This window comes from Trichoplusia ni, chromosome 3 (assembly GCF_003590095.1).
Source record: "Trichoplusia ni isolate ovarian cell line Hi5 chromosome 3, tn1, whole genome shotgun sequence".
NCBI classification, from domain to species: Eukaryota; Metazoa; Arthropoda; class Insecta; order Lepidoptera; family Noctuidae; genus Trichoplusia; species Trichoplusia ni.
In genome coordinates this window covers 13,332,472-13,352,308 of record NC_039480.1, presented here as the reverse complement: position 1 = coordinate 13,352,308, position 19,837 = coordinate 13,332,472, and the positions used below count along the sequence as shown (strand labels likewise).

Here is a 19,837-nt window from a genome sequence, read left to right as displayed (position 1 = left end):
CTATTGCTAAGGTTCCACTATTTATACGGAGCCCTGTCGCCTTCATTTTGATAGCACTTGGTCAATTTTTTTATAGTTTTCCAAATGTACACGCATATGGATTAAATTCTTTAGCGTCTGAGCTGTTATAAAATATATTTAATTCTAAAATGGTGAAAACCACATGAATTATTTTAGTAATAATATAATGTAACTAAGCAACTAACTAAGTCAGATAAATATAAATTCTATCTCACGATTCCATATACTAACGAGTTCAACTGTCACAATATTATACAGCTTCATACAACATAACCTAAAATAATCTGCTGTAAATAATAATATTTTATTAGCTCGTATATTAAACACAGCCAGAATGTACATGTATTTACTCGCAATTCTGAATATTAGGCTAACATTATGTAAATAGATCTTAAATTAAATATTATATCTAGTAATTTCTAACACACTGCATTGCCTGAATCATCGTTACAGAGATAATTTAAACGTTTAAAATTTTAAACAGATGGCGCCGTGTGTATATAATGAGTGCTTCTGCATATGGAAAAATAACTTCAATGTATGATTTATATGCTAACTTTACAATATTTTTGAAACATCAATTAAGGAACTAGGCTTGTAGGCATGGTAGGTTACATTTTTACAAGCTGACGAATCTTTTACATGTAATGAACATTGTTCCTTTGTTTAAGGAACATTTTTATAATCCATGGTGGCAAATGGAATCTGGGTCCTAGTGCCACGTTGTAAAGCAATATGACATGTAGAATTCTTCACAAGTATTTTATTTATTTACATCTATTAATATACCTCTTTATACACGTCTCTTGTAGAAAATTTATGTAATTAATGCAATGTTGTACTAAATTTGAAGTTTTCTATTCAAATACGATGTGACATATGTAATTCCGAGATCTCTGAAAATTGTTCTGTGCTACAAATGAACTAAATGGACCTTATATTTCAGTGCATTCTGTTTAAAACCTAATCTTCTTAAGAACTATAAAAACCCAGTAAAACCAGAATTTATGACGCAGTTTATACCTTCGTCCAGAAAATAATTTTCGAAATAGGAACTTATATATTAAATGCACCAGTATTTCTGCTGCTGTAAAGTTTTTACAAGAACACCACTATCTATTCTAGTTAATCCGATGCGGAGATAGTTTAAATTCCTCGTTCGTACCCAAGGGACATATACAGTCCTAATCTAAAGGAGTTAACTATACATTTAGCAATAAAATACAACTGAGGATACTTCGGTGATCTGGATTTCGTAGGAAAAGTAAGGCTGGTTGCACACTACCGAACACTGATAACACACGCTCCTCAATATCGTACTGTAATGTTTAATGAAAGAATTTTGCTAGCTAGTGACGTCATACAATTATAATGGCGGTATGTAGGTCCCACTCATAAAATATATTTTTTTTAACTGCTCTACATAATAGGTAGGCCAGTTTCATATTAAAGCGGTTGAACTGTGTAATTATGAAAAATGATTTTAAAACGCCATAATTCATTTCAAAATCACACCGCTTCGTAAAAGATTTGCCAATTCAAAAAATCCTAGTGTACTCTCAGCCTAGAGACGAGTCGGGACTTATTGAAGCTTAAGTCCATGTTCAAAGTTTGTATCGCCCAATCCTAATCAAAGTTCAAGAAGTAATAATAGATTCTTACACGGGATCAATGGGCTCGGTTACTTAGAAGTTCTCTCGCAAGTAGGTGAAAAGATTTGTACGGCTGAAAGATAACAAATGATCTGAAAGAGAGATTTCAGTATGATATACATCCGTATTACATGAAGTGCTTAGATATTACTAATTCACACTATACATAATCAATAATCATGATTAAGTTGCAACTTTACGAGTTGATCGATCACAGGTTAACTGTCGGTTCGTGGATAGGTGACCTATGTCATATAGAGTTCCTCCATGTTACAGTACACAGAAGCTTGAAAGTCTGATAAAAACGTCCGACTAAGGGTATCATGTTGCCCTGGTAACTGTGTTGAGGAGGTCACATAGGCAGTCGCTCCTTATAAAAATCTACTATACCCGGTTAGACTGGAAGCCCACCCCAACACAGATGGCAACCGCTTGGCTGGTGATGACTACAGCTATAATTACTATGTATAATGACTGTCTCAATTCTTGAAGCATTCTCTACGTACCTATAGTTTCATGCAAATAAAAATAGGAAGAATGGGGAAATAATTTAACACACACATTATTCTATTATACTCATTCCATTTTCTAGTACTGTATCTTGCAGATCCAAAACTTCTTCTTTCAAATGAAATGGCTATAACAAGTATATTTTTACAGCCAATTTCACGTTATTTCAGACCAGTCTTAAATATTTGATTTCAACACTTCCAACTCGAAAGAGTTTTATTATGTTTCTCGCTACACTCGTTAAGCCACTAACGCTATAGCCCCAGATAATTATGCTACGAAAATAGATTGGTATAAATATCTCACGTATTGGCATCCAAACCCATCGATTCAGTGTAATTTGCATTTAACAAAACGCTCACTACATGTTTCCGATTCTTATCTCGTATTACAAGACATCCCTACTAATATTATAAGTGCGAAAGTAACTCTGTCTGTCTGTTACGCTTTCACGTCAAAACCACTAAACTGATTTTAATGAAATTTGGTCCAGAGTTAGAGTTGACCTTGAGAAAGATCATAGGATCGTTTTCATCCCGTACTTTTGAGGAGTTCTCTTGGAAACGCGATATAACCGAAATCGACGCGGGCGAAGCCGCGGGCGAAAAGCTAATACAGCCATAAATTCTAATGTCAAAAGATTATTATATCACTGTTTTAAAAAATGAATCTGTGACTGTATCCAAAGCTCGTGAGATTTATACGCTCTTGTCATTTCTGTCAAGATATTAATTAACGTGTTAAGAGCCACAATTAAGACGTTTATTGCATTTTAAATTTGAAATTAATGTTATATGATCGAGTAAAATAAGTATTTTAAGACTCAATAAATTATGAAGACATTATACAGATAATTTACTATCGCAGATTTGGGTAAGGTACTTTTAGGAACTATAATAATAATATTCAGCACAATAACAATAAAAAATATCATTAATTAAACACTTCTTATCAAATTACTCTATTTTAACCCTAACTCAAACTCACATTTAAAGTGTTATACAGTAGAATGAGTAGCATAAACAATACTCTAATGACTCACGTAACTACACATAGATTAGTTATCGTCATCGCTATTTTTGTTAGAAAATCGTCTCGTTATTTCATTGGCGAACGAAGAAAACTGTAGAGAAGTTTAATATCCGTTTTACAGGAGTATTGTAGGTGCCTCTACGTTGAGATTGTCTGGTCACTGTGTTTTTTAAGAGTTCCGTACCTGAATGCTGAAAAAGAACCTCTATTATTGAGGCTCCTCTAGCTCTCAGTCTGTCTGTATGTCCGTCATCAGGTTGTATCTCATGAACCGTGACAGCTAGACGCTAAAAAAATCTCAGATGAAATATTTCAAAATGAAGAGAAATTTTAAACAATGGTTGTAACTTTATCCAGCGATTTGTTTATCTATAGTTTATTTATACGGGACCGTGAGTTGTACTCGTCCGACTCGCACTTAACCAGTTTTTACTTTGAACGGTACACTTTTATTTGTGTATTCGCCTTCCCGGGTAAAAAATGGAACAAGTTGAATGGAGCTAAGAAACAATATGAGTCATATTATGCTGTGGTAAACAATAACGAAATCAATACCTAATTGAAATAAGTCTTTAAGAATTATATTACCCAAATTATTATGACGAAAGTTTTTTAAAGCTAGACAATTTTTTGCCACGCTTTAAATAATGTACAGTAGACTTCACGACAGCTTTTTTTAAATCAACTGGTGTCTGCTAGTGCAATACGGACTTACCATATCGACGGTTCCTTACAAACAGGTACAGGAAAAATCTAAGAGTAAATAGGAGTAAAAACATGTGACGCTAGCAACAGTTGCTTAACCTCCATCTTTATTTTTAGTTTTTAGGCTAAAATTTTAAATACATTATCTGCGAAACTTTCACAATTTTTGGAGACAAACTGTTAAACGGACAGACTTTATTGCTTCAGTAACAGGTTTCCAATTTTACTCTTTAGTTACGGAACCCCAAAAAACTATAACAAATGATCTTTTAGAAAGCTATATCGGACTATGAACTAGTCCGTCTATTCCCAGTCTAGACACCACTGACATGATATATTCAAAGCTTCACCTACCTGTATGAAGTCTCACTATCTAAATAGAAACTTGTCTGGGCATGTTGCTGTTATAATATTACGGAATATAAACATTCGAGCCACTAACATATGTTATTTTGATAAAATGTTTACAAAACATTTCATACGCGACATATGAGTTCCGAAAATGTTACATTTTCTGTACTGTACTGTATAATATTTATTTTAAATTTGATTTTTATATTATATTAAATGCTTCAGTTTATTATTATTTGATGGGTAATTGTAATTATTTATAGGAGTGACGCTTACTAAGGCCTGTAAAAACGTTATTATAGTCATTGCAAAAGTAAGACAACGCTGCGTAGGTAGAGTATCTGCCATCCTGCTTTAACAATGTCGATAGTATTCCTTCGTACTCGTTATCATTATCATTTTAAACGGTAAGGTGACTGTTGTCAATTCAAACAATAAATTCATATCGCTTCCTTATTATTCTAATCTGAAACGCGTTTTAAAACAACGGAAAATTGTACCAGTGTCATGTTGGCATTTACAAACATACGTACCTACGTAAATTTTATTTCTTGGCTATGTAGGTAACGCTTTTGTAAACAATGTGTTGAATTACAAATGAAAGGGCTTCATGCCAAAGTTCGCTTGTGCAATACAAGTATTAAAATGCTGTGACACATCGCTATAGTATTTACTCATCAGTGACTGTAAGTAGATGCCAATATGTTGATTTTAAACGAGGATTTTCGTTTGATATTCTTTGAGGTTCCATTATCAAGTACTTTAGCCATTTAGCACACATTTTGATCACTTTGATAATGATAGATTAACAAATTTCTCTTTCATCTCATCAGTCGTATTACAGTTGTCAAGGAACTTTACGAAGCCTAACCAAACAAACTATTCGAACAGCGAACGGTGTTCAAAACAAAGAAACTCTTTATATTGTTCATGAAAAGTACCTGGTCTGTCTACTAGCAAGAGATGCACACAAATACACAGTTTAACGACCAGTGGAACTCGGGCAGTCTCGTAAAGAAAGATAATTATGTACCTCACTACGCAATTGCTCGCTTGTTCTATCTCTGTGATGCGCAGTGCGTCGTTTTCAACAATTTCAACGATTCAGTTTCATACCGCTCCTATTCCCGCAATACATTAGCTTTACTTACGTTAACTCAACCATTGTTTATTTATTTACATGACCAGTAGCGTTGATACCGAGGATTTGGTCCGTTGGCGACTTGAAAGAACCTATGTGGTATTTTTATCGGTGACTATAAATCTTATTGTGTGGGCAGACAGAACCAGTGTTTATTCTTCGTGAAAATTTAGACGGTTTCCGTAGATCGGCATCCGCGCGCTTCTTAGTAAAAATATCGATCGTTATCATGCGCACCTGGTTAATGATTTAATAGCCACATGTTACTTGGCTGTTAACGTCTATATTTTATAGAAAATATACCGGTCTGGAAAAATAAACAGTTTCGGTGAGTTTGGGTGTTGTAGATAATTTAGAGTCTCTAACAAATGAGTTATGCAAAAACGTTCCTGAAATAACGCGTTAGCTACGCAGGTGTGTTGGTAATTGAATGATGGCTGACGTATTTAAGTTGTTGAGATTTTTCTTTATTATAAAAAAGAGATTATCTTCAAATATTCAGATGGAATACATTAGGCGTATTAATTCTTTGACCACATGTATTAATACAACGAACCATGCCGTTTTGTTATTGCTGATAATAATAAAACAGTAATTTTCTGTAGAGCGATTTCCCTAGCGATATTTTAGACAGCTCCAGTCTTACTGAATTTGTTCACGTTACATATGACATTTAATGAGTAGCACTACCAACCTAGTGTTTGTACAACTAATTTATCTCTTGTATCACAGTGAGTGTAAAATGTACCTGATATGTCATCATCAAGTCCAATGTCGGGTTTTTTTGAAATAACAAAAAAAAGTAGAATAAACAAAGTAATTCTATTTCCATTAGATTTTATGAAAATCTCAGTGTACTTGGTAATGTAATAAGAGCGACATGGACGATAATGAGAGTTACAATGTCCGCGCGACGTGATGCCATCCCCGCTGCGAAACTGACTCATTGTGTTAAGCTCTCAAAACAACTCGAGCTTTTTTAAATCCTTAATAATATTAAATGGTGATGGAACCCTGTAAAACCACTGAATAAGATTTTGTTGTGTGCCATGTGTTAAGTTCATTATGTAATTAATACAAAAAAGTAGACTTTAAATATAAAGAGCGTGCGAAATATTTATTTGTGAGTTGTTAGATTAGACCAGAAAACAGGTTTTGGAAGACGGCTGGTGACACATGGACAGACAACGGACCCCTTAAAATCGAAATCGAAATGCTTTTACTGACAGTAGGCCTAAAACAGGCGCGGCGCATTAAAATCATTAAATTACAGAACTAAGTAGTATGAAAACCTAACAAAAACTCACATTTTGCTACTGAAAGCAATTTTAAAGATCAGATCATAAGATACGAGCTCAGCAAACAGATCTTCCTGCATTTGTAACACGATATCAATAAATATTCCTGGCTGAATATTTTTAAGGTAAGTCTAGTCCCGTCGTTACTAGCACCTGTTACATGCTTGCCTCCTTACCATGAAACCTTGAAAGTTCTTCTGAACAGGACGATTGCTATTGTGGAAGCGTGACGCCACACTAAACTGCGTATAACGTTATCTTGCTTGCACAATGACAGCAATCCTGTATTAGAAGCTCAAGGTACAGGCATTTGCATAAATCAGCCCGAAAACGAATATTTTTCTTCTCGACAACGGAATTCCGATTACGAATACTTCATAATATTAGAAAGTGAATAGACATGATTGTACAACGCACGTGCATGAAATAAATTCTAAAAATAACAGGCCGTAAATAACAAACATCAAAGATACTAAAATAAAAAAGTTATTTTTGTATACCGGATGATATAACTGCAGTAGGGATGTAATAATAAACGGAATTCGTTACATGAATGCTTCTGTTGCTTTTTAATCCGTTCAAATTGACGTGGGTAGAGGGTTAGGGGACTATTTTTGAAATGGTACCGACTAAATTCTAAACTCTACATAAGTGCCGTAATGAAATCGATTGTGATAATCAATTCGCGAATAATGAGCGTTTCTTATTATTTTAATGACTTCATAAAGACTTAAACCATATTAAAAGTTATGAAAGTAAAATTAATTTTAAATTATGGATAAAGTTCTATTTAGAGTGAGGTCATTATCAAAATATATTTGTGGGTCATATTACTAGGGTCTCATGAGACCATCTTCTGACTTCATCATCAGACCACTGCAAATCTCATAAATATAATACATTGTTTGAGAATCGAAAGTGACATATGATTAAGATAAATATTGTACATTTATAACAATACAAATTGTAAACTAAAAGTCCTTCACATTCCCACCAGTTTTCAATTCTTTTCAAAATCTTCGATTCTCGCGTTTAATACTAAATCAATCTGAGTTTATTCACTACACAAGATAACACACGTCTGAAAACAGTTAGTAAATCACCAGAAAGTTTTTAATAGCACTATTTCAAACAAAACTTTTTATTTGAAAGCTGCGTATCGTGGTAGCAGTCACGTACACGATCGAAGTATTTGATTTTTCCACTAAATAAAATTGAACGATTGTTATTCATAGAGCAAATATTGATTCCTTTTTTAATCTAAAAACAAAGAGGATTGGTTTTGTTGTGGGCTTTTTAGGCCTGTTAGTGACAGATGCAGATTTTTGTGCCTTGTTTAAGCAGATAAGGTTTTGTGATATTTGGGGTTTTCAAAATAAGCTAGAATTTATATAAAAAAGCGACAAGCAAAAGCTTTATAACGAATTTACTGAGAGTTGGTCCGCAACTAGTAATGCGATCTCGATAAATACACCTAATTAATCAGTATTTAGATAATTATCAAGCAGAAATTGATCTGCGATAATAGTTCATCATGATGCTTTATACCACTTCTTAAATTGTATTTCAAGACTTTATAGATATTCTACCTAACTGTTAATAAGAATTGTAATAGAAAAAAAAATACAGACAGCTTAGAAAAACCAACAGCTGAAAACCGTGCAAAAACTTTCCACTTCCAACAAGTTTAATTTACTGCAAAAAAAACAATATTTATGTTCCGGAATATCCAAGAATGCAAGTACGAGATATTAAATTCCTATGGTCTATATTGTCCTGTATCATAATTTCTTCGTAGATGGAGATCGTTCACTCAATAGTGATATAATAATGCCTTTGAATGAGGTCAGAATATGTATGAAATATATCGTTCACGTGACGCGCATGACAAATATAATAATTACAATATTTGCTTGTGGTTCCGTTCCAGTTTGTCGGCCTAATATAAAACTGAAGCAGGGATAATTCCCTACATTGTCGTAATATTGCAACCAGCGGCACCAAACTTATTAATACTTCGTCTTTGCCTCATTCTTGTCAGTTTAAAAACGGAACACTTTTACTTATGTTGCTTAGTCTGTCTATCTATCTATTAGTCACCAGGCTTATGCCATGGACTAAGGTAGCTAAAATATGAATAAAATTACGATAAGTCGATCATAAATTTTATTGGTCACCATCAAATTTCTTTCCAAATTGTCTCAATAGTCTTCTATCTATACAAAACCCTCAACACTGCGGGTCCGAATAGAATTTTACCGGCTTTTGTCGTTATTAAAATACGAAAAGAAATGTTCAAAAGTTGGTCATCATCTCTACTACGAGTGCACCGTGCAATAGTATTACAGTTGCCCGCTTGCAGCAGACCGTGAATGGTCAGCTTAAGTGCTTGAGAAAAACGTTCAATATTTAATGCAAGTTCTTGAAAGCCCCTTGAACAGGATGTTATGTAAGTTTCCGGTACTCAACTACGTTGTTCTCTATTTATTGTAATTGTTTTATCGTTGCAAAAATTTCCTCTTTATAGTTTATTACGTCGTATGTCGTGGATACCTTTTTTCTGGATGGCAAAACGTTTAAGTGTCTTAAATTGTCATTAAATGTTTCTCCCGCTTTGGATTGAACGGAAGGGAGTGACAGGCATTTACTGACTACATACACCCTGTACCTCCCTTTGCTCTTTGTGCAATTGGGGTTGCGGTAGCCCTTTCGGGCAGTCCCGCTGGCTTGGCAGGCCTTAATGGGCTCCACAGAGCTTGCTGACACCTCTTTGTGGCGCGCGTATTACATGAACGCTCAATCCGGCACTTGCTTGGGTCCGTTCGGGAGGTGAGTTACCTATCTCAAATAAGTGCCAAAGGTCGGGAGTCATCACGTGATGACATGAGTAGGTACCTAATATTAATATCATGTAATAAAGGACAGATGTATCCAAAGATCCTAACCAAAACATAATTTCAATTTATTGATCCTGTTACATCTCAACTGAATTTGTATCAAAGCAAAATAACATCTAAAGCCGATAAGGATAGTCGCTTCTAAGAAGGAAATGTTTTTCTTTAAACCTAGACATCCAATTTCCAGAAATGAATGATGCAACTAATTGGTTTTTTAAGAGCTCCATTTTATAAACGTTTGCAGATGCAATCGATCTAAGAGTTATGGTAATGTCAGTTAAACAAGGAGATTGATCCAACATAAACAGTAAAGCGAAACCGTGGATATAACGACAGATTTGTAGGTGTTAATAATAGGTAAACACATTGTGAGCGATTAACTGCTTGCGTCTGGGCCAACGCGTTGAATTTACGATGGTACACGGACGTCATTTTAGCTAGACGTACAGTTTTGCACACCATTCAACGTTTGATAGCGTGGCGTAATAATATTAGCTGAACACATGGTGACTGCAAATTACGGATGTTGTCTTTTGTATGTGTGTGTTAACTACCTGTATCAAGAAAATGGGAAATTTAGGAAGGATAGAAAAAAGGTTTGGAAAAGTAAGATACATTTAGCAGTCATGTCAAGATAGTATAAAGAAATTCGGCAAGAAGTCGTAAAAACCGAAATAAAGTAACAAGTTCATTAAAAAAAAAACTGCTCACTGCTTTCTCTAGAAGTCTTTTAATAGTCATGGAAGCGTGATAGCTAGGCAATGCGTCTAGCGGCGTCTCTTTTATAGAACGACTTTTCGCGACATTAGTCGTAACGTAACGTAACGTAGGACTCTGATACCACTCCTTGCTAGGTCAGAAGCAAAAAATAGTTAGCGGCTAAGAAATATTTAAGCACACAATATGGTTCATTGAATGTAAGCTAGCACCCCAGGGTACCTTCACCTCCATGAATTTACAAATGTAGCTACAGTTTTGTTTATCAGGCTAGAAAATCAAAGTTTTCCAAAAAGTCCCATGAAAGCTCTAACTACAAAGAACTATTGAAAAAAAAACAAATATTCTCGTTCCAATCTCGCAATGCCAAGCAAACCTAGTGCAGCTAGTTTAAAATAAAAACAGACAGCTTATTTTCTATTCTGCAGTTAAAACGTAATATGTACAAGAATTTAGTTAAAAAAAATAAACCCTGTTGCGTAGCAAGAAGATGCTTATTCATTTACCAGCTTCTTCATTCACGACTGTCTCATTGTATTTAAAGCTACTGTAGACACGGCACATTTCTTTTGTTTTATTTATTTAGCAAACGAAGAAATTATTTTAAAGTCATTAGGGACAGTGTTTGTGGCGCTAATAAAAATACTTCAGCTTTTTAAACGGAAACTCCATCATGTAGTAAATGTTGGTCCGTCATTGTAACATAATATTTTTTTTCATAGACGAAAAAATTTACATGAAAAAGTACTCCGAATCGTGAGAGCTAAATAGTGACGTCTAGATGTTTAAACTTCTGTATTTTTAGAACACTAATTCCCTCCACTTTTAAACTATTTGTAAATATTCGTCGTAAAACTATTCTTGATCATTGCAGCCTACCCAATGTAGTTTCTTAACCTTCCACCCGCTGACAGACAACCACTATTAATTGGAGATTAAATGTTTTGTGGTATTTAGCTAAGACAGAAATAACAACGTTATACTAAGGTAAACGGACCAGCTAATGGACAAACCGAGTGAGGTGAAACAGAAGGTGGCGGAAAAAAAATAAACACGCCTTTGCTTTTCAGCGGCGAAAAACTCACGTGAGATTTTAGAACATTCTACATTTTTTATGTATTCGGTGTGCCAACCGCAGATTATAATGTTTTTTTTTCGAGTTTTCGACGTCCCGACTGCTATTGTTTGGGAATGGCCCGCTTTTCATGTTTGGGCCGAAACTTTGTTAAAGTTGTACGAGAATTTGAACTATGTTAAACTGTTGCGGTTGGTTCCGGTCTTCTTTGTCATGTGTACTACGTTAATGCTTTGGTATAGAACAGGAGCAGAGGCCTTTGTTGCTGTAGGATAATGTAATTATCTCTATGATGTACATATCTTTGTTTTACTAATAAAAACCACTAGGGAAAAAGACACCTTGAAATCGTCTTCTGATCTTACAATAATTTACCAAACAATGAAATTATCCTGGATAACCAAAGTAAGTTTTCTATTCTATTTTCTAGGCGAGCAAGAAAACAGCCAAACTACGGATGTGGCAATTGCCAAAAATCCCATAAACTGTCCACTTTAAACAATTTTTGTCGGCAACAAAAATACACGATTTGTATATCATTAATTCGCTAATTATTACGGTTCTTAAGATCCAGCCTGTTGTCAGTCTGGACAATATGGGTATTTTCTACAACTTTGTCAACGATACTCTGAAAAAAGACTCAAGCAAATATTTCCACTTACTTGTGACAATCTGTCCAGTCAATCCCGTCGTGTTCTGAGGAGCATCCTTAATGGTCATGGTCTTGTTTGGTTGGAACACGTACCGGCACATCTCCCACACCCCAGTATCGCTCCACATGAAGTACCGGCCAGTGTGCAGGTAAATACCTGTAGCAAACAAATTGAGGAACAATATAGTGTTAATGACTCTCACGATCGTTTGGCAAACATCCAAGCAGTTAGCCAACGTAATTAATATGGATCAAAACTATGATTTCATGTTTGCAGTTGCCAAAATGTTCTGCGACGATTTGTTAAGTGGTTTTTAAGATTGTTGGAGTTGGATAATTGATTTGTGATGCATTATTTTGTTTATATTAACGCATTGCTCCGTCCACTGTAAATTGAAAATTAGCCGACGGGAAAATCAGGATAAACAGTTAATAATTTATATGTATCACTTTAGGTTATAAACTATCTGTGTACTAAATTTCTTCCAAATCTGTATAGAGGTTTTTGCGTGAAATAGTAATAAACATCCGTTCATACTTACAAACTTTACAAACTTTTTTAATATTGGTAGGTTGTTGCACGTTACGGCGCTAACGTTATGAATACCTACATTTAATGAAAAAATATATTGGATAGTCAATCTTTTCTCTTATGATACCTTTAAAAATATGACGATATCAGTGTTTTGAAGGCTGAGATAAGTTTAAGATTCCCACAATTCTGTGCGAGCCAAATGCTCATAATGTTCTTACTACCAGAATGCAAGGGTTTTCCTGCACGAAGCTCATTTTATTTTTATTTGAAACTTTTTACTGTTACTTTTTTCAGTTATTACGGCTTTCATTAGAAACGTCAGGTAATTTCCGATCCCACCAAAAACATTAAATGTAAAAAAATGCCAAGTCTCTCGATGCAGTCTTTCCATCGTAAAAAGTTTTGAGATCTCATAGAAGCCAAGTCCTATTCAAAATATTTTGTAGTTATAAATCAACATTTAGTAATTGTATCAATAGTTTTCTTTATATTATAATTATAGTGACTTGGCAATGAGCACAAGAAGAAACAAATAAAACGGCATATTTGTAGGAGTTGAAAGTTACACACACCGCATGCGTAAACATTAATATCACAAAATTAATTTTCTTTTGGTTTATCCGTGTCGTCCCAACCGAATTTCGGCAACGGCAGTCAGTCTTAGTGTACTCTCGATTCATTTACTTTCATAAAGCGATGGCCCGTAAGGTATTCTTAATTATTGTATTGGAGCATGTAGTGACCATCATGACTCACACATAACAAATAATCTGATCACTGGTCTCGTCAGTAACATTTGCACATAATTCCAGGCATCAAGCAGCTTTTAATTTGTGCTCATTGCCAAGTCACTATAATTATAATATAAAGAAAACTATTGATACAATTACTAAATGTTGATTTATAACTACAAAATATTTTGAATAGGACTTGGCTTCTATGAGATCTCAAAACTTTTTACGATGGAAAGACTGCATCGAGAGACTTGGCATTTTTTTACATTTAATGTTTTTGGTGGGATCTCATTTATTTTTTGTAAGTGTATTTCTTTCTTTTTTTTTAGGTGTCATAATTTCTAGGACTTCAGCTACTGCTTTGCTTAGAACCCATTCTCTATCTCTATCTCTTTTGTTTCTTCTCTGAGACTTCGTTACTTCTAATGTAAACAAGCTTAAACTTATATATATATGCATATATATATCTACTAACTTACAAACTATAGCTAAACTAAACTAAATAACACGTAAAGTTCTCCGAATATCAATTATCACTACAATATTTTTTAGTTTCGAAATGGTTTTTCATAGACAGGTGGCGCTATCAAATGAAAATTATCGAATTATTCTGAAGTACTACTTAGACTGCGCTTTGTAACGAAACCATAGCGCGATTCAGACACGTACAACGCCATCTATCGAGCGCGCATACAATATTTATCGCAATACAATGGAGTTTTAGCTTTATTAATTTAATGAATTATGAATTTTATGTATTAATTTGTATTAATGATAGTCTGTGTATTACATTTATATTATTCTTTTCTATTCTATGTATGTATTCATCCAATTGAATAGGTACTTAAACAACGAACAAAGTTAACAATGCAGTCAAAATCCATACATAATGTTCTTGCCAAACCGCAAATATAAAATTGTTTTCTATGGCATATTATTTTTTAATGTTTTTATAATTTTTCCTTTATATGTGGCTAAGGACCTATCTTGGTGCAAAATTTGAAGTTTCTAAGTCTGCTAGAAGTACCTTAGATTTTTGATGATCTGTCAGTGAGTCAGTGAGTCAGTGAGTCAGTGAGTGACAAAATGGTGTAACTTTGATCGACCGTAACTCCTAAACCATTAATTCAATTGGCATGTAATTTCGAACTTAAGCTTGTTCTAATGCCTACTATTATTCCCCGAAAAGCTAAACTCCTAGCTTTGTCCACGTCGAAGATACAGGGGGGGCGAAACAGCCGCGAATCGCTTCGAGAAAAGATGGTACGGCCGTGCCCGTTTTGCTCGAGACTTGGCAGGGGCACTGCCGTGCCCTCAGATTAAGGCAAACTCTACTTTGCTAAACTATGTTACTAGGTTTTCAAAGTTCTAAAAGAGAAAATAACTTTTTTTAACTTAATCTCTACTAATTTATAGAGTTTTATTTCTTGCTTGCTTTAAAAGGTTTTTTTATAACAATTCCGGATTCTTATCTATTTATTTTGAAAAAAAAAAGAATAATGTTAAAATGATTGGATTATTTTATGTTGATTAAATTTTAAGCATAAACAATTACCTCTAACTTGAGTTTTTATACATGAATTAATTAAACTACATAAAATTGTTTTTTATGACGAAACCAACTTTTCTTTACAACAGATTCTCTCCAAAATCGTTCGCCAATATCCACGAGAAATGTTATGGTATTATAACAGAAATTGCAAATAGTAAAACAATCCGATATTCTATAAGTTGTGCGCAGAGAACAGAAATAGATGAAAGGCTATCGACCCCGACGCCATACGTTTGTAATTAATAATAAACGTTTCGATGCATGGTATATGGTTACCCTAATAGTTTAAGAGTAGCTTTATATAGCTACGTATAGATATATTATTCACTTTTAGCTTATGGAGCTACCGTTGTAGTGTATAGATAATATCACTAATTATGTTTTTTTTTATTTTTTTATTAGGGAAACAAACACATCCAAACTAATATTATAAATGCGAAAGTAACTCTGTCTGTCTGTCTGTCTTTCTGTCTGTCTGTCTGTCTTTTCTTCACGCCTAAACTACTGAACCGATTTGTGTGAAATTTGGTACAGACATAGTTTGAAACTTAAGAAAGGACATAGGATAGTTTTTATTACAAAAAATAAAAATAAAAAATAAAATTTATTACGGACATACTATATAATAGTGCCATCTATTGGTCAAATGTCGAGCTGTTCCTATGCTCCGTAGATAGATGGCGTTAATCGCGCAATGGTGTCATTACACGTGTTCGGTTCATGTTATTGTTTTAATTCATCGGAAAATCCATCAGAAAAATGTAAATAAACAGTAAAAAGGTGTAAAAAAATAATATTAATATAATAAAAGTTTTACTACAAAGAAAATGCTCTAACGGAGTATAGATAATTCTATTAGTACTACGCGCAATGGTGTCGATCGTTACACGAGTTCGGTTCATGTTGTTTTAATTCATCGGAAAAAAGTAAATAAATAGTAAAAAGGTATGAAAAAAATAATAAAATAACATATAAAAAATATAATACTACTTTTAGTACAAAGAAAATGCCCGAACGGAGTATAGATAAATAATCCGAGTTGTCACTATGGTCGATAGATGGCGTTGGGATCGAAATAGATCGCGCTATGGTTTCGTTACACGCATTTGGTTGGACATAGGATAGTTTTTATCCCAAAAATCCTGCGGGAGCGGGAACTTCTCAAAAATCCCGCGAGATCGGGAACTATGTGAGTAAAACCAAAAATCTGCAGGAAGTCACTGTTCCACGCGAACGAAGTCGCGGGCAAAAGCTAGTATTATATATAAACAATTACAACCATAATAAACTACACATAATCCAAAACAGTTTCCACACTTAAACAATACATTCGCGCCAAGAATGTTAAACAGGTATGAAAAAGAGGAGAAAGACAATATTTCAGTATCCAAAATAAATAAAAATAAAATTCTTCTTTGTATCAAACTAAATGTTGAAGTTAAAAAAAAATCTCAAATGTTGAGAGGAACCAAACAATCGTGAATTTATGGTAAATGGTAAAGTTCACTTTTATTTTATTCCACCTTTTTTATTTGAAACGTAGCAGAAGACACAGCCTAGTGGTTATTACCCTTGGATTGCCAAGTCATTTTCCTTAGATCCTATGTTTTTTGACGAACCAATGTCTATACGAATTCATGTGTGTATTATAAAACATCGTAACGAAATCAGTCCGCTTAGTGGATTTTCAAAGGTTAGTTTATAAAGGGCAGATCAAACTCTGACACCAGATCGTACATTAACCATTCGGACAGAAAGATTTCGTTCATGACGTCACTGATTTGTCTTTTGTTCTTATACATTATAATTTATCTGGTGATACATAGCAAAATACCTTCGACTGGACTTTTTCAATCTCTCTTGTATTTTTCAGCAAATGCAATAAGCGCCTTTCTCTTTGTATCAAAGTATCTCTTTCTTTTCAAGTGCTGGCGTTGTAGTCTTTGGTTTTCTAATAATTTAATAAATATTGGATCTGATACTTGAAATATATTTATAATAATTTATTGTGTTCGCCTGTGTAGTGCATCTGACACCGTTTGCCTATTTTATTTGGCTACGAAATAAAATGTCATTGCCTAGTCGAAACGGCGACAGAATCGTGTGGTTGAGTTATATTTCTTGTAACTTTTTAACGGAGATGTAGTTTTAAAGTCGCTATATCTATTAAAATGAGATATCTACTCCGTTCTCATATTTGTTAGCTTTTTTTTAACATTAATTGATTGATGTCTTGTTGTAGGTACTAACGGAGAATTCTCTGTACGTCATTAAGATAGAAACAAAACAGATGCGGATATACAATAATTTTCGATGGCCTTGGACTTAGGCTATTATTGAAAGGAAAAAAATGCAATTAATCATAAATTCAGTTTATGAATATATTGTCTTTATAACTGTCGGTATATAGTTTGTAGGTATTCCAATAGATCTGTCTACTTTAAGCTTCTACAGCTGATATCAATTTAGGCGCCAGAAAAAAACAAAAACGCTTCCGAATTCGGTTAAGCCGTTTAGTAGCTATGTTGTGACAGATGGTCTGTTGTTGGGATGGATCCGTCTGCATCTATGGTTTTTTGTAAAGTATAGATTGAAAACAAAATAATTGTTAACTAAAATATACATTCACGTGTATGTAGGTACATAGTTTGTTGTGCTGGATTGATCACCTTAAAAGCGCGTAATGTCGGGAGTAAGAGCTAGTTCATAACAATAGTGCATCACTGTAAGCCAAGACATAAAACAGACAATTGGACTTGAAAACATTTTATCGTGAACAGTTAGTGTACCATGTAACATTTCAAGAATTGCAATGAATCATTTTCAGTGTTGATTGCCAATTATTTAGAACTAAGTGCCACATTACAAAAGTACTCATAACGCCCCATGGTTTTAACTGCGTTGTATAATTTACCAATGGTATCAGTAATTTATTTCGTAAAAATATATGATGGACGTATTTAATCCTTAGCAAATACTACGGAATCAACAGCGTACTATCCGATTCTGTCAATCAAGAAATTATATCAGAACGGATTTTTTTCTAATTTTTGCAAGAGCTTCCAAGTATTTTTTTTTAATATCCAAAAATACACAAGGCTTCAGACAAAGAAAGAATTTCAGCACCCAAACGGTAAAATCGGAACCAAGTGATTCACGCTAAGCTATCTGTTCGTCAGCCTGTCCGTCCGTCTAGCAACGGGCCCTTCTTATGAGCAAAACTGTAAGAATCTTCACATATAATGTAATTTGCCATTATAACAACAAGTTTACAAAATTAACATCAAGGTTAAGCAATGCTTGGTGCGGTCATAAACCAACTGGGTGATCAACATTAGTACGGAAGGCCAACAAGCACATCACAGTTTTTTTTTATTGATGCCGTAGTTTCAATAATTCCTTTAATTCTTAAATACAAACTTGCAAATTATACATTTATGTAAGTAGATTTAAAATGGGACAGTGACCTATTTTAGTCCTGTTAATATGAATAGAACATTCCAGTCGAGTGTAACTTTGCTTTATTAACTTGCTACAGTTATATTAGTCCAGCTAACGAGAGGCAACAATGTATGAAGCTCCCCCAGCTTCCTACCAAGATTGCTAAAGTAAGCTAATTTAAGATGTAGAAAAGAGATGCCGCGCTACACGCAGTAGAACGCCATCTTGCTCCCACGAAATTGAAACAGAGTATTACTACCTTAAGAGGCAATAATAGACCCCTCGTAATATACAATCTCATCAATCATAGCGTTAATGTATTCGATATATAGTCTGCGTCATTGTGCGATGATTTTGATTTTCTGAATGGTACTCCATTTTGATGATTTATTTTGTTCTGAGGTTGATATAAAGGGTAATAAGAATATGTATGTCATTGATATTCTTGAAAACAGTGTTGAACGTAATTAAATCAGTTAATTCACTGCGTATGCAATATTTTGTACAAAAGGATTAATCAGATTTTGTAGCCAAATATCGCATTACGAAATTCCTGTTCAAGATGAAAAGTATTTGTAAGATTCCTTTAACTTTTATGCGAAATTGTATAATTATTGCTTTTCAACCCCTCTATACTCACACAAAATTTACTTCAGGAGAAGCTTGTTCTACAGTAAAAAAAGAAAAAAAGTGTAAACGTGTCATTTATTTTTGTCTTCCCAACTATAATATATTGTCTACACGAACACATGTTACGGACAACTAAAATAACTTGTTTCAGTTGTTAAAACTATTACGACTGTCGCTACTTGTTGTCTGTCTTTATTTTCCACCATGTGAATTCAATTAGTCGGTAAATATTCTGTTTTGGCTCTGGAATAATCCGCGTAATATTATTATCTGAACTCGATATGTTATAATTATGAAATTCGACAGATTCGCCCAGGGCAAGCCGCGAAATTTGCTTTTAAGCCAAAAATCATGGGAGCAAAACTATTCGTAGTAAACTGTGCCAGCTTTATGAGCCTACCCATCGTTTAACGCATTCTAACTAAGACTATTGTTGAACGGTGATTATGTCTACAACGGCAATATTATTCAATTTAAAGGGAAGTGCAGGCCCTTAGACGCCAAAGCAGCAATGTAACGAACCATGCAATGCGCGTAGTGACGCTTCACGTCGACAAAGACAAGAATCTTGTTTCGAGAGGTCTCTCATACATTATACGATAAGAGTTTGAATATAATTATTTATTAATAACAAAAAATGCAGTATTGGAAATTTACACTAAAATAAAATCAACAAAATAATAGCTTACCACTTCCACCTTCAATATGCACCCATTTCTCGGTGCAAACGGCAGCGATCCAGAGGAAAGTGCAGAGGCCCACGAAACACGTGCAGCCGAAGAGGATCCGCCTCTCAATGACCAGAGCCTGGAGGAGGGGGCGGCGTTCAGCGGTCCCGACGGACGACGCCGTCGACATCTTGTCTGTTTCCATCATTTTGAGAGCTGCAACAAA

The 19,837-nt window shown here is 34.3% G+C and overlaps 1 protein-coding gene across 2 annotated transcripts in view; it reads right to left on the bottom strand.

The window, feature by feature from the left end:
* LOC113492005 overlaps positions 1–19,837 on the bottom strand; it is a 46,161-nt gene that overhangs the window by 6,314 nt on the left and 20,010 nt on the right. For both annotated transcript variants that reach the window (XM_026869264.1, XM_026869265.1), the window contains exons 2-3: positions 19,633–19,827; positions 12,062–12,208 (exon numbers count right to left, since the gene is read on the bottom strand). In XM_026869264.1, coding sequence (XP_026725065.1) covers positions 12,062–12,208; positions 19,633–19,819 — 334 coding nt within the window. In that variant the 5' untranslated portion in view covers positions 19,820–19,827. The remainder of the gene's footprint in view (positions 1–12,061; positions 12,209–19,632; positions 19,828–19,837) is intronic.